The sequence below is a fragment of the Centrocercus urophasianus genome, unplaced genomic scaffold (assembly GCF_019232065.1).
Source record: "Centrocercus urophasianus isolate 14NV4802_14NV808 unplaced genomic scaffold, USGS_Curo_1.0 seq_38, whole genome shotgun sequence".
NCBI lineage: Eukaryota > Metazoa > Chordata > Aves > Galliformes > Phasianidae > Centrocercus > Centrocercus urophasianus.
The window spans coordinates 1,742,580-1,765,221 of record NW_024884955.1 but is presented as its reverse complement, the minus strand read 5'-3'; the positions used below and the strand labels follow the sequence as shown (position 1 = coordinate 1,765,221).

Below are 22,642 nucleotides of genomic sequence, written 5' to 3'. Positions count from 1 at the left end.
TCCCCTTAACCCGCACCACATGGGCTGCGCGGTGCCCCCGGCCCGCAGCCGCCCGCAGCCCGGCATGGAGCCTCTGAGCGGAGCGCTGAAGAAGAGAGCGACGGAGCAGCACTACCGAGCGGAGGTGATGATCGCCGGAGAGCAGCTGAGGTAGGGCTGAGCCTGGGCTCTGCGCTAACACGGCTTCAAAGCTTGGTCCTTGAGCAAGAACTTCCCCAAGGTGCCCCGAACCCAGAGCCTGAAGCAGGGATGGGGACCGCCCTGCAGAGTTGTCCCTTGGACGCCACATGCCTGAAGCAGGGCAACACAAAGGGTTTTTGTTTTGAAAGCTACCTTTGGGCACTTCTGCTGTTTTATGGCCCTGGTTCTCAAACTACTTCTAAGCTTTCTTCTTAGGAAGGCAGAAACGCACCCTGCTGTGCAACAAAACCGGTGTGGCTGAGAATGTGTTCCTTGTGTGGATGGGGTCACAATACCAGAACTGCTCTCAAGTGTGTGCCTGAAGGCTTTTCCAGCTCTCGAGCAGTTTGCTTGTTTGTGTCTCGAGCCATTCTGTTCTGTTATGAAACACATAACTAGAAAATACATCCTTGAGTAACATAAAGAGCCCATGTTTGCTAGCACCAGATTCCCAAAGTTAGCTCTGTGTCATTATGTTGTCCAGCCTCAGTGAGTCACATCAACCTCAGCTTTATTTATCTGCACCATAAAGGACTGATAATTTCCAGCTAAATACTAGAACTGCATATTGAATACACAGCCCATGGCCAAGGTGGTTGGAATTTAATAGCGCCATCAAGGTCAGCTCCATCTCCGCTGTCTTTCTAAATTGTTGCTTTCCTGGCTCCAGAAATTAAATCTGGCTTGTTTGTTTGTTTGTTTGATAGTAAACAAGAAAGAGCTGGTGCTAGGGATGGGCTGCATCAAACCTTCACACCATTCACAATTCACATTGCAAATGAGGCTTAAACATTGAGCTTAACTTTCTTACAGGGAAGAGCAGCATCAGATCTAAGGCTGGGTTGCTTTGTTTCAATAACTCAGTGCAAGAGACACAAAGTTGTGGCTTTTTCCGTGTTGTGAGCAGGGCAGGTGCATTCGCATTTGTATTTTCAATGCTGTACTCATCCAGGGTGACTGAGATTTAAAATGGGTTCTATAGCCAAAAAAAGGGGGGTAGGTATGCAGAGAGAAAGTAAAATAACTGAGCTGTCTGTTAAAATTGCAAAGAGTGAGCAAGCAAGGGCAACGTTGTGGCCTTCAGTGAAGAGCTGGGGCCGTTGCACCCAGGAGCACAGTGCTGGCAAACACTGTTTTGCAAACACAGTGCTGTGAGGAGCAGAGCTGGGCGGCCTCAGCTGTTTCATGCCCCTCTCCAAGCACTCCTACTCCATGTTAGAGAGAAGCAGGTGGCCTTTATCCAGCACAGCTGCATTGCTCTTCACTTGTGCTTTGCAGGTGATAGGTAAAATGTCAGTAAAAAGTCCTGGAGTGCTCAGGGATGGAAGCATGCAATTGTTTGCTCATGGTATGGCGTGAAACAACTGCATCCTTCTGCTTGGGGTTGGGGTGGGAGCTTATTCCCTGCACAGAAAGGCTGCAAATTGCTGCTGGGGAGGAAGGTGGAGAGCTGGGTTCTGCCAAGCTTGGCAAACTGAAAGGGGAATGAGGGATGGGTAAGTACTACACTGAGTGCTTGAGTCCTTTGCCTGTCCTTGGGGGACTCTTCAGCCTGGCAGTTAGAGTGGAAGCAGTGATGTGAATCTTCCTAAGGTCAGTTGGGTCAGTAGTGATGGGGAAACTGAGGCAGGGACCTGGATGACATTGTCTGAGGGAAGGACTGAGCAGAACTAAATGCATTGTGCTTCTTTTCTTGCCCAAGGAGAAGGAATCAAGGTGCTGTGTAAGACAGCCTTGTAGCCTTCTCCCACTCACACTCAATATGCCTTGATCAGCTCTTGCATCTACAGAAAATCCCAACCATTTGTTTTCCCTGTTCTCTGCTTCCTGCCCTGCCTCCTCGCTATTGTATCCAGCCAAACAAACCTTTGCTCTGTCTTTATGGTTCTTTGGCTTGCTAGCGAGTTTGCAAATCCCTCTCAGTTTGTTTTGGCTGCAGCATGAAGTCTGTTCAGTGTCAGGACTCATTTCCCAGCCAGAAATAGCTGCGCAAGTGAGGGGTGAGGAAATGCTTCTTGGGGGTGGCAGGGAACAAACAGATCCCAAAGAAATCAGGGGGAGAGGAGTTTGGGTCTCGAGCCTCTCCCCAGAAAGATGGAAGTATTAATTTCCATTTCAGTCACTGCTGTGTTTGCAGGGCTGCTGTGTCAGGCATTCCTTGCACATTCTGCTGTCAGTCTTTGTGTTTCAGTTGTAAAATCTGGCGTGAAAGTCACCTCAGTTTTACTGAGTGGTGAATGTTCCTGGGTGGCATTCTGTAAGAGAAGCCCCAGTAATTGCAACAAATGGCTGATCTGCACAGAAGTGCTCTGGAGCAGCCGCTGCTCTTTGAATTCACCCTCCTCTGTAACCTGGGTTTCTCAAGTACAGGCAGGTCCTTGGGTGCAGTTTGGGGATTCATTACTGTCAGGTGAACCAGATGTTCGCCACTAACTCTGCTAAGCTGCATTAATCACTCTGAGAAAGGAAATCTTCTCCGTAAGTTCATGTCCTGGGCAAAAGGAAGGGAGAGAAGGAAAGTTTTTTCCTACAAAGAACAGAACAGTGCTTTCAGGTGCCGTCCAGGTGAGTGCTTTTATTTGGATGCTCAGATTGTAAGGCTGTTCAGCAGAGTGTGAAGATTTTGATGCATTGGGCTCGCTTTGAGGTGCAGGGCTGAATGGGTCCTGGTTTGTACCTCTGTTTGGAACTGTGGGTACCTGATGTGGTGGTCCCTGGGGAACTCCTCTGGGCTGATGTTCAGATCACACTACATGATCAGAACGATCTTAGGAATCCTACTGCTCCACTGTTCAGCACCGGTGAAAGAGAAGGCTGGAATGTACAGCTGTTCTTGCTGGAACTGCTTTCTGAGATTTAAGTCCTGTTTTCCTGTTTGTGCTTTTAAATAGAAAAGGGAAAATAAGACTGCACTTTGTATTGCTTTGGGTGGGCTGCCTTGTGCATCCAGGGCTCTCCCATTCCTAAAGCCTTTGTGCTCTTGTAGACATGGGAGAGCAGCGAGCTGAGTTTTGCAGCAGTTGTTTTGCATCAGTGTTCATCTCCAGCAGCTATTTAGCAGGGGTGCTTTTGTGACTGTTTCTTCCATTTACTGAGCACTCAGCTTTATGATTTTTCATCTTCCTCTAAAGATAGGAAAACATCATTTGGATGATGTGCCTTCAGGGTCATTCATTTGTATTTAATCGCTGTGGGAATGCAGCCTTGTGTTCACATCCTTGAGAGCTCTATCATTATGCGAGGCTCCAAGGTTCAGCTGTCCAGCTGCCATGCAGGAAACCCAGCTCCTGAAGCTGTTGGCTTTCAGCAAGGTTAAGCAGGATGAATGAGATGAATAAAGATGTCTTCTTAGTGACCTTGACAAAGGAACAAGTTGGTTCCCCAGTGCTGCCCATCCAAAGCAAGAGCATGTGCTAGCAGAGAGCGGGTGTGCCAGACTAGGAGTGTTTCACAACAGCTGATTGTCATGTTCCAGCAAGCATTTTATTTCATTTTTTTGTCCTTTTGAATTAGCAATAGGTACATGGGAAAGGTTTTGGCATGTAGAAGAGTCGTAATATTGCATTACACGCTCTTCCTTAACATTTTTTTATTTTGAAGCATGGTTATGAAACAATTATCATTTCACTGGCTTCGCTGTCCCAGCATGGTGATAGATTGCGTTAGACTGCCTCGTGTGATTATGGTCTGTGTCATTAAGTGTCAAGATGTGTGCGTGTGTATAAATATATACACATGTGGTCCTTGTAGACTTCTACAAACTCTTAACAGTAATGGATGGCTCTTGCTTAAACAGTTCCTATCTTCAACAAACATTCCTCTAGAGTGGCATCCCACTTGTTGGTTTCTAGGGAAATAAAATACATCAGAAAGGCCTGCTCATCACTTCTGGCACTGGGGGATGCTGTCTGGGTGGGGAGAAGGAGCCTCTCTGCTTGCAGTGGCAGCTGTCCAGGTGTGATTGCATTGGAGGGTGCACAGTAAAATAATGGAAGGAAAAAGAGCTCAAAACTGTAAAAATAGCAGGCAACTGTCTGCAGTAGGGTAAGCTGTTCTTCTTCAGGTAAAATCAATATGCAGAATATGTGTTGGTTACTTGTGGGAATGAATCTTCCTGGTAAGGAGAGTAAGATGCTGACGCAGAGCTCAGTGTTTGAAGGAGGCCAGTCAAGGCAGAACCAGGAGCTGGCTCTGCGTGGCACGCTGGGTTTCACCATTTGCATTGCTTTCTTTGTGTCTCTGCTTTGTCACATCCTGCTGTGTTTCTCTGGGGGTTACCAGAAAGGTCTGGACCTATACTGCTAAGAACTTGGCCTGAAGTAGCTCAAGCACTACTTGCAGCCATCACTTAGCTTAGCCATCACTGTTTTCATTCAACAGAGGTTTTATCTTAACACTTTTGAGACCCTAATTAATCCTTATATTGGAGGATAATCCATTATTATCCAATAGGTGTCAGTGAGTTTATTGCTTCTTGTACGGTACCTAAAGCTATTGTCCAACAGGCTGCACCACGTATGCTGTGCTGTACACAGAACTTCTTCAAAAAGAACAAAAGGAGTTGAGGAATTAAAGAAATGCTGCTGTGATTAATGCCTTTGTAAAATAAACCAGTCAGAGGCAAAACTGTGAGCTGAAATGAATAACTGGAAAGCAGAAATGTCCTGGAGTTACAGAGAAGATATTAATTAAACATCTCTCTGAGTCTGCTGTATGCTCTGGGCACTTTCCAGGGTTGGTGTTCTGGGAACAGCAAAGACAACAGGGCAGGAGTTTGTAGGCTGCGTTGGCTTTGGCCAGGACACAAAAGTTCTCTGTGCTCTGTGGCTTCATTGGCTGTAAAAGTCCTTTGAAAAGCCAAAGCCGTGCCCACCTGAGCAGCCTTCCTTCTTATGTATCTTTCCATCAGAGCTACAGACGAGCCATAACATCAGGGTGCTCAGGACAGGACACTTGTAGTTCTGCCCAACTCTGCCCCAGTCTGTCCCAGTTTGAACCAGAAAATGCCAGGACTGCTGATGGACTGAAGGCAGTGCTGTGTCTGGGTGAGCTAGAACTAATGTGTGTGTGATTTGGATCAGTGTGCTCACGTGTGCTGTGGGTGAGTGTGTACAGGAACACAAGAGAGCACAGATCTGCCTGGCATTTGTCCTTGTTGGAAGGACAAGTGCTCTCATCCAGCCCTTGTCCTGAAGGCAGTGATGTTCCTGCTTCCATAGACATGGGGAGGAAAATTAGGCACAGAGCCATGCAAGATGACAGAAACGTGTACAGTTATTATTTCCTGTACTTTGGCCCTTTGGTTAGCTGATTTTAGAGGCTTATTTCGAGCACAAAGTCCTGCATGGCTCAAAGTGAGTCCGGTTCAGACAATTACAAAGTGCACAAAATGGCAGTGGGAGAACAGGAGATGCTGAAAAGAGGATCCTGGGGATGGATTGATGCAGTTTGTAGAAGTGAAGAGGTTACACATAATTTTTAAATCATGGATGCTTTAAATGGGTGCTTTCCAGGAGTCCCAACCCATCGGTAGATTCTCCAGGCTGGGCTGGGCTATTGAATTGAGATGTCCATGCCAAGCCAGCTGTGCTCTGTGCCCATTTCTCTCTCCAGGCTTCGCCTGCATGATGGAAAGCTCATTAAGGACAGGCGTTACCACCTCCGAACTTACCCCAACTGCTTCGTGGCGAAGGAGCTCACGGACTGGTTGATTGACCACAAGGAAGCCCCAGATCGAGAGACGGGCATCCGCCTGATGCAGAAGCTGATGGACCATTACATCATCCACCATGGTGTGTGGCATTCTCAGTGCATCCTCAGGAGATGACTGCTGGTCTAGTCTCTGCTTGTGCCTAGCAGAGGCACAGCCTTGCAGCTGGGCTCTATGTTCAGCCTTCAGCCAAGCACTCGGGAAGATGCACAGATGTTCAGCCACAGCTGGGGCTGCTTCCCTCTGCCCTGCCCCTGCCTTTGGCAGTGCATCTTCTGCTTGGACAAGCAAGGGCAGAGGTGCTTTAATGAAAATGCTTTCACTTGCAGTGAAGGTTTCTTCAGGTATATCTTAAATAAGGTTTTCCAAAGAGATCTTAGGGCTTTAGGCCAAAATGGTTTTGGTTTTGATTTTTAGGTTTTTCTTTTGCTACCAAAAGAATAAAACAGGGTTTTTACATTGCCCTTGGTGGGCAGTTTTGGGGGCTGAGCTGCCACCCTTGGCTGCTATCTCTTGCAAACCTGAACCCAGGTCTTTGGGACATGGTGGCCATCTGGTTGGAGCCAAGGAGACAGAAGCAGGTGACAGTCACAGAATTCTGCCCTCTCTTCTGCAGCGATCAGCATAAGCCTCCTCCAATCATTGCAGTGCACTCTGTTGCCATCTGCTCCTTGCTGGGTTTCATGCCCTTTGCATTAAGCTGCTCTGACTCAAAATCAGCTCTGCTGCTGTGATTTACCACAAAAGCATAGCAGTGACTTCTCTGTTAACCATTAACACTTCAGACTGATTATTTTTCCATCTCTCCAGCCAACAATTTCCAATAAGCCCATTAGTTGGCTAAACCTGTGCGGACGTGGCTGCCAGAGCTGGTTTGATTGCTTATCATGGGCACGTCCCTCCTGCTCCTGCAGAACACACAAGCAGGTTTTCCAGCTTGCTGTGGGACCATAAGTTGTTGTTGGGCCTATGGAAACGGGACTGTCTGCTGAATGCCTTGCAGTTGGCTGCCTATGCTGTTTGCCCTCCTCTCCACTGGTATTGAGAAAGACCATAATTATTCCATGCAGATGCTCTGTGCTGCCTTTAAAGGGCTGATATGCTTCGAGCTGCTGCTCAACTACATGCTGGAAATGCATTGAAACTGGTCTCCATGTAGCAAAATGTTTTCACTCAGAGGGTGGTGACGCACTGGAACAGGTTGCTGAAGGAGGTTGTGGCTGCTCCATCCCTGCAGGCATTCAAGGCCAGGCTGGATGTGGCTCTGGGCAGCCTGGTCTGGTGGTTGGTGACCCTGCACATAGCAGGGGGTTGAAATGAGATGAGCATTGTGGTCTTTTTTAACCCAGGCTTTTTTAACTATGATTCTGTATGATTCTTATGGGTGCTGTCTGTCAAGGCCGTGTGCTTATTTCCCAACTATCACCCCATGCTATCTGAATCACTGCTCCTTTCAGTTAAGGGGATCCAAACTTTCTCTTCTAAAACAACCACCTCACCCTGCCTTCTGCCTAGTGAGTCTCAGGCTTTGGTGCCCTGGTTTCCCACCAGCACAACTGCTCAGGAGAAGTTCTGAACTGAAGATGTTCTGATGGGTTTTAGCCTTGAGTTTGTCACCAAAAGGAGAATGAAACATTACTCAGAAGAACAAATGGTAAAGTTTTAAAACAGAAATATATCTTTTGAACTTTATTCAAATCATATTTGCAAGGCTGACTTTTTTCAAAACTGGACCATAATGTTTCATTTTATTTTCATTTCATTTCAGTCAAGTTGTTGTACAGTCGTCTCTTCCAGCCAAGTTTATCTCAAAACAGCATCCCCAGTATTTTCCTGCTGAATGTTGCAGGCATTTAATAACCATGCTTTTATAGACCACTCTCATCTCCAAGGTAAAGATCAAGCTGGGGTTTTATCCCAGTTGTATGCACCTAGCTGCAGGAAAAACTCTTGAGGTTTGCTTGCCATACAAGTGAATTGGAACAAAATGGTAGGGAAAAGTTTCTCATTATGTCATTACACACTGTAATTCACAAGTATTTTTGGCAGGGATGGAGATGATTTGGTGGAGTTTTGGAGGCAGTGATGCTGGGTTGTTTTCCCTCCCCTCCAAGTCTGCTTACACATGGCAAAATTCCCATTCTAATGAAGCAATTTAGCGACCGGGTCAGAGTGTAAACTTGAAGTCAATCTGTCCCAAGGGCTTTCCCATAGGGCTGACCTCTCCCAGAAGCTGTGCAGGTCTGATTTGGGGATGGAAGGCTCAGATGCTGGCTCAGCAGCACGGTCCAAGAGGAATAGAGAGGGACGCAGCACGTTTCCCATAGCAGAACGTAAGGACAACGCACTGCTGAGCCTGTGTGCAGTGCTTCTGTCTGTCCCACATACACTGACCTCCTTCTCTCCTCCTTCCAGTTTGTGATGAGCACTCGGACTACAAGGATGCCAAGCTGCTGTACCGCTTCCGCAAGGACGATGGGACCTTCCCCCTCAGCAAGGATGTGAAGGTGTTCATGCGAGGACAGAGCCTTTACGAGAAGTGCGTGAGTCCCTTCCCACGGCCTCGGGTCTGCCAGCTGTGCTTGCTGTGCTGCTTCATGGCTGGAACCACAGCAAACTCGTCTCTTTCTGTTCTGTATGCTGCAACCCTGGGAAATACTCTTTCTTGGAGAGGAGCTGAGCTATGAACTAATGCGTGCTTTGATGCACCTTCTCCATACCTGCTCCCCTTCCAAGCCCATCAGTGGAGCACTCCCACAGACACCCAGCAAGCTTCCTAACTCAAAGTTACCCCACAAGCACAGTGTCACCTAACAAGTGCTGATGGATGTGGTGTCCTGTCTCTCCACTCTACAACAGTGAGAAGTTGATTGGCCCAAAAACTTTGGGAACCAATTTAACATCCTCAGAGGTTTTTCTTCCCTGATAGAGCAGCAGTGTGATTGGGGTCATCAATCACACACATCAGCCCTGTTAGGACTTGTGTCCCAGCACAACCAGCAGGTACAGGGCCAGCAGGGCCTTTCTGCTCTGTGATCCTGAGCCATAGAATGGCTGGGCTGAAAGGGACCCCAAAGATCATCCAGTTCCAACCCTATGCCGTGGGCCAGCCACCAAATCAGGCACCAGATCAAGCTGCCCAGGGCCCCTTCCATCGTGGCCTTGAACACCTCTGGGGATGCTCAGGGATGTCCTTTGGACAGCTGTGATTTCTGTCCTTCATACAGGCATGATTTCTACTTCCCCGTGCCCTCTGCATTGCTTTCACTTCGCTTTTGCTCAGCAGTGGATGGGAGAGCATCGAGATTCTTACAGCTGAGGCTGCTGCACCCTCTCGTGGAGGCACTGCGTTCAGCTCCGCCACGCCACAGAATGAACATGGGCTTACCACAACGCACCTTCCCCATGCATCTGGACCAGCTGTTATTTGGGCACGCATTCGGTTGCTTGCTTAGCTTTCCACTGTAGCCTTTAGCTGAGGTTGCAGCCGATCTTGATTCCTCTGCCTCTCTGCTCCCGCTGCTGGGATGAAGATTTACAAACCTGTAAATGCAGCTGTGCCTTTCGCCCTCCCTTCCCACCGCTCGCAGGCAGCGATGATTTGGCTTTGCCCACTCTTCTCATCCTTGCTTCGGGCTGCGTGGCATCACGGGCGCTTGTCCCACCTCTGCCAGGCTGGTGAGCGTGGAGGGCTCGATCCTGAAGGTGAGGGAGGAGAACTCGGTGAAGTACCAGCGGGCGTTCCTGGGCTGCGAGATGGTGGAGTGGCTGGTGCAGGAGGGAGAAGCAGAGAGCCGGAGGGAAGCGGTGGAGCTGGGCCAGGCACTGCTGGAGCACGGGATCATTCAGCACGGTGAGAGGAAGGGAAGCGAGCGATGAGCATAGCTGTCATGCCAAGAACAAATCCCCATTCATGGCATGCAACAAGTGCTGGTCAAGTGCCCACTTAGAGATAGCAGCGGGGCCTTTTAGTGCTATGTTTGGAGCCGGTGACCTTTGAAGCCAGAGCAATCCACTGCCCACAGAGGCTTTGAGCTGCAATTTGAGCTGTCGCTCTGCGGTCCTTCAAAGACCTGGGCTGCAGGGCTGAGCCTCACCCTGAGTTTCCAGGGCTGGTTGTGAGGTTGCAGAGCTCAGCTGGGCTGCAGGTCACACCCACCTACAGGGCTTCAGCTTTCCATCTGTGAGGCAGGGAGCCCTTTGAGCTCCTGGAGCTTGGTGATGTACAGATGGGATGGCATGTCCTGGAGAGGTGGCCCTGCTGCTCTTCCTTCTTTGCACAAACAGTGTTTTTTCTTTCCAACAGTCAGAAAAAAAACCCTAAAAATATAATACAGAAGCATTAAAAGCAATTCATCCAGATAGCTTGGTATGTTTGCTACGCATCTTTCACACTCCCTCAGCCTCTCCTTCCTCTCTTGTCCTCTCCAGTCTCCAACAGGCAGCACTTCCTGGACTCTGACATTCTCTACCAGTTCTGGATCAACTTCCGACGGCGGCGACGTCTCACCGAGCTGCTCAGTGAGAATTCCTCCCGTGCTCTGTCTGAGAGCCCCGACAGCCCCTTCTGCCTCCGCAAGCTCAACCCAGAGCCAGGCAACACCAGCTTTCTCTCTGGTAACTGTCTCTGCGTATTTGAAGGGTGTGAAACCGAGGCTTACGCTGCCAGAGCATCTAAGGGCTGAGGTGTAGCTCCAGCATACACCATAGGGTGCTCCTCCAGACTTCTTATGAAGTAGCCACATGTCCTGCGTGCTGGTGGATGTCATGGTGCAGTGGCAGTCTCTATCACAGTTCCCCATTCCAGGAAAAGCAACTCATCAGCTCGGCTCTTGGTCCTTCTGTAAGGCTAGTTTTATTCTGCCTAAACTCAAATGCTGTATTTGGTGCATGCACATCCTTCAGATGTGGGTCAGGCTGCTGTGGGAAGTTTACTACACTGATCTGTTCCTTCCCTGGGTAACTGTTACTTCTGACTTTTGCAGTCCAGCCCAACAAGGAGATCAAAGTTGTCTCAGCAGTTCGGAGGAGCAGCATCACTTCCCTCGCTGGAAACTCCAACCCCTACTTCAGCATTACTCCCACTCTGGTTTTCCCTCCTGTGGCTGAGTGCAACCCCAAATCAGGTCTGGGCTCCAGCACTGTCCTTTTTGCTACACAGGACACATCTGTTCCCTTGGGCATGAGCTGCCTTATTATGTGCTTTAGTGTATGAAACCCTCAATTCTGATCAGATCTGTCACCTTCTGCCCTAGTGTTAAAGAGACCCGTCACCAATGAAGAGCTCCTGTCCCCTGGGGCCCCCTACGTCAAGAAGACACTAACTGTAAGTGACCATCATGAATGGTGTCACTGCTCTGATGGCACCGAGCTCTCTTTGATCACTTTCTGCTTTGATCACATTTTGCTGCTCTGACCTCTCAGCATTGAAACTTTGATTGCATGTCACCTCATCCCAGCTCCTTCATGGTGTGTCTCAGTGGGTCGATGTCTTCGCACGTCCTTGTTGCTGAAAGCGGCAGTGACCGCTGTGGCCTCTGCTTTAATTTAATATATATCAGAGGGATATCCAGGAAAGAAAATGTTTCCTGGACAGGAGAAATCCAATTTTTGTATCGCCAGCTCCACACAAACTGTAGATTCAATCAGGTCTTGTGGCAGCTGGGGCTTTGACACTCATCCTGTGTGTCACAGAGATGTCACCTTTGCAGTGCTTTATTCAGCTTCTGATTTCCTGTTGCGGAGAAGATATATTAATGTGCTCTGTCAGCTTCTGATGGAGTAGAATTGAAGGGGGAACATTCAAGGGCTGCTCTTCCTTCACAATGATGGGCTTTCTGTCATGAATAAAATAAGCCCCCTAGTTTGGGGCTTTTGCTTTTCACATTATTTCTAGAGCTGTAGGATCACATTAAAACAGCCCTGCCTGGGCTGGGGGCTGTGAATGTCACAGGACAGTTCTTGCCCTGAGGATCCTTTTGTGCTTGGCTATTTCTGACTCTCTCTCTATGCTGGTTTGACTCAGGTGGGTTTGGATCTGATCCCCAAGTTAACTAGGCTGCAGAAATTGGAGGGAAAGAATGAGGAAAAGAAAGCAGCTGGTTGGTGTGGCATGCATGAAGATGTGCCACTCGTTCTCCTTCTGAACGCTCTTGCCCTGCCCTTCAACTCTGCCAGCTGGGGCCTTTCATGGCTCATTGCATTCTGCTTCGCTGTGCACTTGCTGTTATTTATTTATATGGCTAATGTGCAAAGTCCTTCAAGAATTCTTTTTCTCCTTTAGTCACATCATATGGCTGCAGTGTTAAGGCAAACTGCTTTGACAAGCTGAGATCAGAACAGGAAAGGTTAGGAGTGGCTGCTCCCATCCTGCAAATTCTGCATTAAGGCACAGTGTCCCTGTGTTTTGGAAATGCTTGGTGAGCTCTTGGTGCACACCCTGCACTGAACTTCATGTTGGCATAAGAGAAATGAACAGTCCAGGAGGGCCAAGGCCCCTGTGTGCTGTTTTCAGGTGATACGTGTTCAAAAACCTTCCACAAACGCAGAGTGGAAAAATGAAGTCAATCTTTACCTGTGGCTGAACATGGAGGAGGAAATGGGACAATTAGAAGGGATGTGTCATTGCCAAGGATACTGTGAGAGACTCTGGCACAGGTGAATGAAAAAACCTCCAGGATTAAAAAGAGAAACAAAGACTGCCCTTGAAACCAATATTTGCAAGAGCAGTTTGTCCCCAGCTGTCGTGCATGGAGGTGGCAGAAGTATTTAACTGATATGGAAAGTTTCCTGGTGCCCAAGGATGCTCTCATTTTATCTGACAGACTGAGAAAACCACAAAGTAATGACAACTATTGCTAATGCAACTGGAAACAAAGAGTGAAGGTCTTTTTGTCTTCTCTCCCATGCTAGATGGAAATTAGGATCGCGAGCAGAGCTCCATGCATCAGTAGGAATTGCAGCAACCCCTCTATCCAGCCCATTCCTTTGTTCTAAGTCCTTTTGTTCTGCTTGCAGATTGTGGGGGATGCTGTGGGCTGGGGTTTTGTGGTCCGAGGAGGCAGACCGTGCCACATCCAGGCTGTGGACCCAGGAGGACCTGCTGCTGCTGCAGGCATGAAGGTACTCTGCTGGAGCCTGTCAGGCTGAACACATCCCCCATGGTAATCCCACCTTCTGCAGCAGAGGTGGAGTCAGTGCTCTGGTTGTGTTTGTCTGCTTTTAACAATGTGGTTCTGCATGGAACTCTTTCCCATGTGCATGAGAGCAGAATAACCTCAGACTGATGCCTTGATTTGGCTCCCCAGGTTGTGCCCAATATTCCTGGCTCAGGTGTGAGAAAGGGAGGTCTTGAACATCTCTTTAGACCCAGCATCTAAGCGTGAATGGGTTTTGTGTGTAGAGCTGCAAGCCTGGATTTAGGAGTGAATGAAAGAAATGGAGTTTCAGTTACCTCGTAAGAAGAAGAGCAGTGAGTGAGTGATTTCCACAAGCTGACACAACCCTGCAGCCACGTGGATATTTGAAATAATGGGGTTCTTCAGAGGCGAAGTGTGACTCTTGCTTCAGGCAGGGTTGGAAGGAGACGTGTGAGTTCATTTCATTTGCTCCAGAGCCTAGTTTGTTTCTCCTCACCTAATCTAATTTGCTACCAAATTGCTAAATGTTATTATTGTGCCTCATTTCCATCTGTGAAATGAACCACTGCTCATAAACGAGTAACTTCTCTCTCCATTAGCTCAGTCTAAATCCCTTTGGTCTCTTTTTTTATGATACAGTGATTATAGCACAGTGATTATTAGTGGAGCTTACAGAGTGGTGATGCTTTGGGCTTTGCAGGGTTTTGCAGTTATTGGCAATACAGCCTCTGGCTGCAGTCAGCCCTGAGCAGAAGCTGCTGTTGAAGGCATGAGCTGAATGTAACCAGCCCTTCCTCTCCCTGCAGGTGTGCCAATTTGTTTTCTCAGTGAATGGCATGTATGTTTTGCATCTGGACTATCAGACCATCAGCAGCCTCATCATGACCGGACCCCGGACTCTTGTCATGGAAATCATGGAAGCCATTGAATGAACGGAGGAGCTTCATCCCACCACCGTGTGGAGGAGGAGGGCACTGCAAAGTAGGGATGGACTGTGGGCAGGGACCAAGCTCAACCTTTCACTCTGAGATGTTTAGTCCGGCATTTTAGCATGTTTTCAAATAAACACGTTCTAATGGGAGAGTTTTGGATTTTGATGATGTTGAAATCTTCACCTCTAGCTGACCTTGAGCTCTCGCCACTCCTTTCTAATGCTGGTGGGAGAGTTGATGAAACCAAGTCTTGGAGCAAGCCAGCCACCCCACCAAGGCTGCAGGACAGGTGGTGCAAGCTGCTGGGCAGCAAGAAGTTTGGTACCAAGAAAATGAGCATGTCTGAGCCCCCCTGAGCTGTCTGTGCAGTCTACCACGAGCTCAATGAGCTTCCCAGATGGCTCCACAAGCTGTGCCATCAGCTGTGATGTATATGCTTCCTTGTAAATAAAGCCATAGGACCCTGCTACTGGTTGGGCTGGTTACTCTTCCCAACTGGGTTTTTTGAAAGGTAAGACTTCTACAGTAGCTCTTCTTGTGCCTCTAGTTTCAAATAATGCTTAAATTAATTAACCAGTGTCATCTTTAATGTTTTTATAAATGTCTTGGATACAAGACTTGAAGGTATGCTAAATAAGTTTGCAGGCAACAGGAAACTGGGAGGGGCTGTTGATGCCCTTGAGTGCAGAGAGGCCTTGCAGAGAGATCTTGACAAATTAGAGGGCTGGCAGCCACCAACTGCATTAAGTTAAGCAAGAGCAAGTGAGAATTCTGTTGCTGGGATGGGGTAACCATGACTCCATGCACAGACTGGGACACGAGAGTCTGGATAGCACTAGGACAGGCTCTGAGGGTCACAGTCACAGCCCTGGCTTCACTTGCAGGCAGTGTGGGACACTCATACGCAGCCTACTTTGAATGTAAGCTTGAATACAGGTAATAACAAGAACGTGGGGAGGTTTATTGCTCTCCAGTTCACACAGCATTCTGCTCATCACTTTGAACCTCCGGTCACTTTGATTTGTCTTGAAACGTGTGCTGATTTCCCTGCAAGATGTGGTGTGAGGCACTGCAGCGCAGCTGGCTGCCTTATTTCTTATGTAGACAGAGAGATGTGCTTCTCTCATACTGGTGCAGAGGGGTAGCACTGCTGGAGCACAGGCTTCCTAGAGCACGGTCCAAGCAAGTTGTTTGCACTGATAACCCACTGGGGTCTTTCCAGGCCCTAAGTGAAAGCAGACAGCCTTGTGAACTACACAAGCATAACCACTGGAACAGTCTCATTATTTTTCTGGCTTTGAATTTCCTAGAAAGCGAATGAAGCATAGGAGATTCGTGCCCTTTCGTTTCTCACCTTCTTGCTTTGCAGTAAACTGCTGCAAATCTGAGTAGCTGTTGAACTCCAGTTCAACAGCAGTTTGTGGTATTTAAATACAGGGCAGTGCCAGTTCTGTCTCCCCAGGTGCACAATACTTCACTTTAACAAGATTTAAGTGTTTTCTTTTCGTGTTACCCTTTGGTTTGTATATTCCGACGCTTTAAAGCTTTTACTAGATGATAAAATCTTCAGTGAACTACTAAATGTTTATTGTGCAAAAATATTTAGAAACTTTGATTTTCTTCCTTCCAACACTTCCAAGGGTGCCCATTTCCTGGAGAGTGAGCAGTGCACGTTTCCTGAAGCTCACTGTTGCCATGCAAGGCCGATGCCAGCAGTCAGCAGAGATCTACCTGCAAATCCAGTCTGCAGCAGGGAGGAAAAACATGACTATCGATTGTCCCATTCGTGGCAGTGAGGACAAAAGGTTTTGGATGAAGCCTTGGCTCTCCAGGGTTGTGTAGCCAAAGGTCAAGGCTGCAGGCACTGCTTGCTCTCCAGCTCATGAATCAGCTCCTGGCCTCGCAGAGCCTCCAGATGTGCTTAATTCCCCTATCCAAATGCAACACAATTGGCCTTCAGCACAAGCGCTGGGCTCTTAGAAATACTTAATGGGATGTGAATACTGGACTGAGTTCATCCCTGGGATCATGACAGAGGGTGGGAGGCACAGCTTCTTGCTGCGCTCTAGGAAATCAGCTTCCTAGATGGAGGTTTAGCACTGAGATAACACGAGCACTCCGTGCCTTTCATTGAGATTTACAGTCACAGGCTCATGCTTTCCTTGCGTGCTTTATCGAGCCACGTGTCTGGGCCACCGCTCTGCTGCACGGTGCAGAAGGGAGGTGGGGGAATCTCTGTCCCTCTCCCACTTCCTTCCTCCCTCCCTCCCCTCCCTTAACTGCACTGACTCTGGGACTGAGCTTTCTCTGTTGAGATCTCTCCAAGCACGCCGACACGCAGTGAGGCACTGGGGCTCCTTCCCCAACGTCTGAGAATGTAGCAGGATCCAAACTGCCTCCCGGCGAGCTGCTCCAACAGGTCTGTGCTTTGCTCCTTGCTGGTGCTTGATGTGCAGGGGAGGTCGGAGGGGCTGCGTTGTTTTGGGGCATGTGTGGGCAGCAGGGAGCTCTGAGAGGGTTCCCAGCCATGGGACGCTCGAGACAGCACTGGCAGTGCTGCAGAGGGGTGGCCTCAGGTCTTGTGTTTGCTGTAGTTCAGTTGTGAATGTCATCAGGACTGCCTTATAGAGAACAATCTTTTTTTTTTCTTTTTTTCCAGTGATGGCTGTTGGAGATGTGGTTTGATTTTCCTTTTCTTTTGTGGCTCACAGATTAAAACTTGCAGGGAATTTATGCCAAAGGTGCTGGCAGTGGCAGCTCAGGGTGCATTTCTTCCACCTGCAGGCATGGTGTGGGTCTGCAGCAAGCTAAAGTTCCTAAACCTGCCTGGTCCGTGCCTCACAGCAGACCTTATCCCTTACTTTTTTGAGACTGATGTGGAAAGGAACTGATGATTTTTGCTCAGTAGTGAAATAAATGCAGAAGATTTGCAGGCAAGAACAGACAGGGTTTGATGAATACAGGTTTTCTTGATCTGCTGTTGGTTGTTTAACTAGGAAAGTACTCAAGGAATGTGGGCTCCTGCAGCAGGCAGGTGGCACCTTGGGGAGATCCCTGCCACTGCCTGTGTGCAGGGCCATGAGGTGACATCACTGCCAACAATTCTGTGCAGGGCTGGTGATGTCCCCTGGGATAACAATGGGAACATCCCCAAACTATCAGCTGGTTCATGGGGCTGCGGTGGGCAGAAAGAATTCACACTGCTCCTATGTCCTCGCCAACTTAAAAATGCAGCAGGGATATTTCTGCATAAAATCATTGTTTTTTTTTTTTTTTTTCTCTTTAATTGAAGTGGCTGTTCTTACCATTTCCTGCACAAATCAGGGGATCTCATACTGCCTTAATCTCCAAATCCGATCTGAGCACACAGCTGGGACAAAGGGGGAAGTGGTGTGTGTCCCCCTCCCATTTTCCAGGCCCTGGAATTACTCACCACTTGCTCCATATGTTGCTGTCTCTAAATTCTTTCCCCAAACAAGTAATGGGAGAGAGGCACAGGCGTGCAGGCAGCTCCCTGTGCTCTGCTGGGCTGATGTCATCGTGGTCCCCTGGTCAGGGGTCTGCAGCTCAGTCTGGCCATGGTGCCACCAAAGGGGAGAAAGTGGATGCAGAGGGTGGGAAATGGATGGGAAAGGCAGAAATGGGTGAGATTTGGGGTCCAATAAGTAACCCTATGGCACAAGGAAGCAATAGATTCTCCAGCTCTCATCTTCCACCATTTAAAACCACTGCTTTTGTTCTTCTTGATTTATGGATAGGAAAATGAAATTTGGAGAAGAAGTGCTGATGGTTTTGCCTCTGACATAGGAAGCAGAGATGAAGTCCTTGCTTCAGCCACAGTGCTGTGACAGTGTGACAGCTACAGTGCTGGAACTTACTGAGTGTAACCTGGGTTAATATCGAATTCTTCCTTACTGGCACATCCAGGTGAAAGCAGCTGATTTTGCAGCTCAGTGCAGGTTGCAGATGCCCATGTGCTTATTTCACTGGACTTTGGATCCCACATAACCCTGATTAACGTAAATGTCCTACGCAACACAGTGCTGTGCTGGAGTCCTGTTTGCCAGCAAAGCCGTAGGGAGGTGGCACAGAAATGCAGTGCCATTGCAGAATGGGACAAATGAGACCTCGAGTCAGGGAATTTTTTCAGAAATGCAAGCTCCTCTCTTCCCATTGCCACATTTACCCCTGCAGGAAGAGCAGGCTTTGCTCTTTTTGAGCACACAGATCGCAGAGCCCACCTGTAATATGCTTCTGTTTATGAGCGATGACTTCATCTTGTTAGCTGGAAAAAGGCAAGTGTTTCCCATGGCCAGGGGCTTCAGTTACACCGCAGTTGTTCCATATAACTTGATCTTCAATCAAAAAAAGTAATCACAGAGTATCATACATGAGTGTGTGTGCAGGGGGAGAATGGTTAATATCTATCTGTTATAACTTGCAGTATATTTTTCCATTCGTTCTTACAGCAATTTTGAACTGATTTTAAACCCAGGAGATCATGGCTAGGTCACTCCTGCATATTTATTTTTCCTTGAAATCATTTTAAAGCTGACATATCAGAGGAGATACAGGCATTTGCCAGGAGCCTGTAAATACCTGTTCATCAGAATGAAGGGAAGTGAAATGTCACTGCAGAGGAGGAAACTTGTGTACGGTCTGGGTCTGCCAAAAGCAATTGCGTAGCACAAAAATGACAGATGCCAATGATGCAAAAAACATCAGCATATGTTTTAAACCTGGTATACTGAGGCTGAGGCCATGGGGAGGCTCTGCATCTATGTGTTAGAGTGGTTTTATAATGACCTGACTTTTCTGTCCAAAATGACACCTAAGTCCAGGCCAGAAAGACAACAGAAGGTACTCGAGGTTTGTGACCCCTAGGGTAAGTTCTGAGGGGTGGGGATGTCACAGGGGGTTTTTCTAAGTCAAACTGATCCTCTGCCTATATAAAGTCTGTAATTGCATTTCGGTCTTGTTCAGGTGAGCAAGTCAAAACAAGACCATGTTGATGCACCCTGGATGTGACTGCTCAGGAACGCCACCATATATAATAAATGAAACTCTCATTCCTAAGCTGGTGACATATAAATTGAGTGGTACCTCTTTTGCTGCTTAATTGCTTTACTGTGATCATTGGAAACCCAGCCAGCTGAGAAGAGCACTGGATTGAAGCCTCCTCCCCATCAGATGTACAAACTTGTTTCAGTTCTGGTCCAAGGAGCTGAGCAGCTGTATTGAAGAGACCAGTAATACAGAATAATATCTAGGAATTGCAGAAAAGTTGAATGTGAGCTTCACCACTTAGTGCTGTCAGTGATGGAAAGAGCTGTATATCTCAGCTCGTGGCTCCTTCACTGGGGGCTGGAAAAGAAAATTAAACAGCAACAGAACAAAAAATAAAAGCAATAACAAAAACAATAACAAAGTCCATTACAGCAACAAGCTTCTGTTTCCAGAGCCATAACAAAGCCCAGATGGTCACTACTGACATCCCTCAGAGAGCAGCAGGGCTTGCAGTGTGGAAGAACTGATTCAGGTGGGTTTTGGCATGGCAAAAAGTAACTGCAGCTCCTTCTTCCTGGTGCTTGCTCTCACAGGTCCTGCTCACCATGCTGATTCGCACCTGCTTCTTTTTTGCCTGCCTGCCTGTGGCAAGCCACGTCTGGGGACGAGGGGGGCAAGGTAAGGAGCTCACCTGCACTGCTCTGGGGAGGCTCTGGGTTGGAATCTGGGCTAAGCTGCCAGCCCTTCTGGTGGGGAAGCTCCAAGCAGCGTATTCTCATATTTAAAGAGCAATAGGAGATCAGGGAGGCAGTGCTGGGAGAGTGTCTCCATCCCACCCCACTCTGCAATGCCTGTTCTCATCTCTGGCAGCAGCTCAGAGTGCCTCTCCCTTGCACTGGGGATGCATTTCAGTCTGTGTAAGCAGGAGAGGATCCTTGTGGGGTCTGCTAACAGAGCTTGAGAAACAGAAAGAAAAAAGTGTTGCTTCTGTTCATTGTCATGTCTGTCCTGCACTGTGAAACTGTGGAGCTACGTGGTGATGTGTGACATCTGGGTAAGAGAGTACATGATGTGAATTCTCCTGTAGCATGTAGAGCTCCCACAGTGCCATGAATGAGCAGAAAATACCGATAGCACCTCACCATTTCCTTTCCACCTTTCTATTCCATATGAACCATCCATATGAGGGATCACGACAAGGTTTTCCTGAGAGGTGATGGCATGTCACATTCAGGAGGATAGGCTTATCTCTGCGCTGTGCATCTTCCACACAGTGTGTCTGGGCTTTGCTCCCCATCAGCTGGAGAGCAAGGTTACAGCATCAGAGAGCACACATCCAACACAGGGCAGAGAAACAGTGGGGCTTTCATGGCACCGGGCTTCATTTGCATCCAGCACATAATGGAGCTTCAGAGGATGCTGTACTTTCTGATCTCTCTGGGGACATTCTTGCCTTTTTAACTTCTGGGCTCCTAGAGCGATGGCCAAGGAGTTGGACCACACTTGTCCAGAAGAAGACAGCTTCATGTTTCCTCTATGAATTCCCCTCATTGTTGCATGATTTTTTATCACTTCTCTTCGGCACGATTCTGAGATTTGATTTTGCCCCTCACCCCTCTTCCCCATGTTTTCTTTCTTCTTCTTTACATTTGCATGGGGTGAGATGTGAATTTGAGCTTTGTTTCCCCAAAATAGTTGTCTGCTTATTAGGCAGCCCACAGGAAGTCTCTGCAAGAAGAGGCTGAGGCACAGATGCTGGGTTGAGCCAAACAAGTCCTTGCTGCCAGCTCCCACTGCTTTCCTGCGCTGTGACTTCATGCAAAGATGTCGGGAGATGTCTGACACCATGCAAGACCAAATTAGGAACATGTGGAGTCCTACAGAACACACAGTGTGCCAGTGCTGAGCATGATTTTTGACACAGAGGGTGGTGATGCACTGGAACAGGTTGCTGGAGAAGGTTGTGGATGCCCCATCCCTGCAGGCATTCAAGGCCAGGCTGGATGTGGCTCTGGGCAGCCTGGTCTGGTGGTTGGTGACCCTGTACATAGCAGGGGGGGGGTTGGAACTGCATGAGTATTGTGGTCCTTTTCAACCCAGGCCATACTATGATGCTCCAGGTCACCTTAAGCTTTATTTATGTATGTATATTTAATAAGGAGTGAGAAAGGGAAAGAATCATAGAACCATGAAGGTTAGAAAAGAGCTCCAAGATCCCCAAGTCCAATCCCAGCCCACCCCACTGTGCCAACTGCCCCCACCTCACAGCTCTGGGACACCTCCAGGGACAGTGACCCCACCACCCCCTGGGCAACCGTGCCGCTGCATCACAGCTCTTTCTAGGAATAAATGTTTCCTAACATCCATCCTGACTCTCCCCTGGCACAATGTGAGGCCATTAGCAAGAGATTGGTAACAGCTGCCAACGAGGTGGGCATTTGAAGGCATATATTATTACTGTGCAGACAAAGGAGGCAGTTGCTCATTGCACATGAAGGAGCCTGCTGGAAAGACAGCTGTAGGTGCAGGAGCAGGGAAGAGGGGAGACAAATCTGCTGAGTTGCCACCCTACAGCTAGTCAAGTGGGAATGTTTCATACAGTGACATTTGTATGACAGTGTGACTGTATTTCCCTGAGGGATCTCTGATTCAGAGACTGACACATGGGTGAGACATTTAGCAGGGCTTTAAAAGATCTCTGAGAAATCTGGAGCTGATAAGAGAATGTGCTCTTTCTTCTTTTTACCTCCTTGTCTGATACTATTTTTTTCATCAGGATTTGTCGTTTCAGTTCACTGATCCCTGCAGTTCACTGATCCCAGTGCAAGCTGGTGCCCGTGAGTTACGGTCCTGCCAGGAGGTGTTAGTTACACTTTGTCAGGTTTTCTCTCCTTTTCTCTCTTTCTTTTTTTTTCTTTCCTCTCTAAACCCAGCTGATCCCTGGAGCTTCCTCCTAAACAGTCTTTCTGCATAAGGGTGGCATTCGTATCCTGGGGAATTTCTGTATTTTTCAGCAGCCTAAGTTCACTGTAGAGCCTCATTGACTCCCAGTATCTATTCCCTTCCCTTCTATTTCAGACATCTGCACCAAAACCCTTGCTGAAACCACACACATGCCATGAAGGTTCCTAGTAAAGACTTGTAGTGTGAGAAGAGCACAGAGGAACTCTGACTGCTTTGCTGTTTTCCTCATTTGCAGTAGCACGTAGTGAGGGCTCACCCAGAGAAGCTGCCCCTTAGCATAGGATGGAAGGTGGATTTGCAGCGATGGGTTTCCTGGTCCAGGGGCAGCAGGAGTGGCTGTGCAATGTCAGGGGATGCTGAGTGTTTGTATGGGATGATGAAGGTTCCATTTGCACTGCAGCTGTCCCTGTGTCTTTAGTAGACGTAGCACGTGGGGGGTTTCATGCATGTGTGAGTGTGTGCAGAGGGAGGAATTGCACCCACAGTGGGATGGGCACCTCTCCTCCTCCTCAGGGTCAGGCCGGCTGAAACTCACAGTCCTTTCAGAAGACAGGCTCCAGATGAAATGGAAAGAAACCGAAGGAAACATCAATGGCTACAAAGTGCGGGTAAAGCCTATGGCAGGTATGTGCTACCCAGCAGATTGCTCTGAGTGAGGGATGGGCCCCCAGCTTCTGTGTGGCGCTGGGTGTTTGCTGGATGCTCTTTCT

General features: G+C 48.3%; 2 protein-coding genes across 4 annotated transcripts in view; both read left to right on the top strand.

Annotated features, from left to right (window-relative positions):
• The first annotated feature begins 6 nt into the window (after positions 1–6).
• LOC122167612 (DEP domain-containing mTOR-interacting protein-like) lies at positions 7–14,110 on the top strand. The gene is made up of 9 exons (XM_042832312.1): positions 7–150; positions 5,794–5,972; positions 8,306–8,429; positions 9,565–9,743; positions 10,322–10,507; positions 10,876–11,016; positions 11,146–11,216; positions 12,908–13,012; positions 13,836–14,110. The coding sequence occupies exons 1-9, from the start codon at positions 20–22 to the stop codon at positions 13,959–13,961; spliced, it is 1,242 nt and encodes a 413-aa protein (XP_042688246.1). The 5' UTR covers positions 7–19; the 3' UTR covers positions 13,962–14,110.
• Positions 14,111–14,194: 84 nt separating this feature from the next.
• The window catches only part of COL20A1 (collagen type XX alpha 1 chain), a 46,563-nt gene continuing 38,115 nt past the window's right edge, over positions 14,195–22,642 (top strand). The window contains exons 1-3 of one of the 3 annotated variants that reach the window (XM_042832309.1): positions 14,195–14,472; positions 19,562–19,646; positions 22,446–22,556. In XM_042832309.1, coding sequence (XP_042688243.1) covers positions 19,574–19,646; positions 22,446–22,556 — 184 coding nt within the window. In that variant the 5' untranslated portion in view covers positions 14,195–14,472; positions 19,562–19,573. Of the gene's footprint in view, positions 14,473–16,251; positions 16,381–19,561; positions 19,647–22,445; positions 22,557–22,642 lie in introns of those variants that run through there. The other 2 variants (XM_042832310.1, XM_042832311.1) reach the window with 2 other exon arrangements.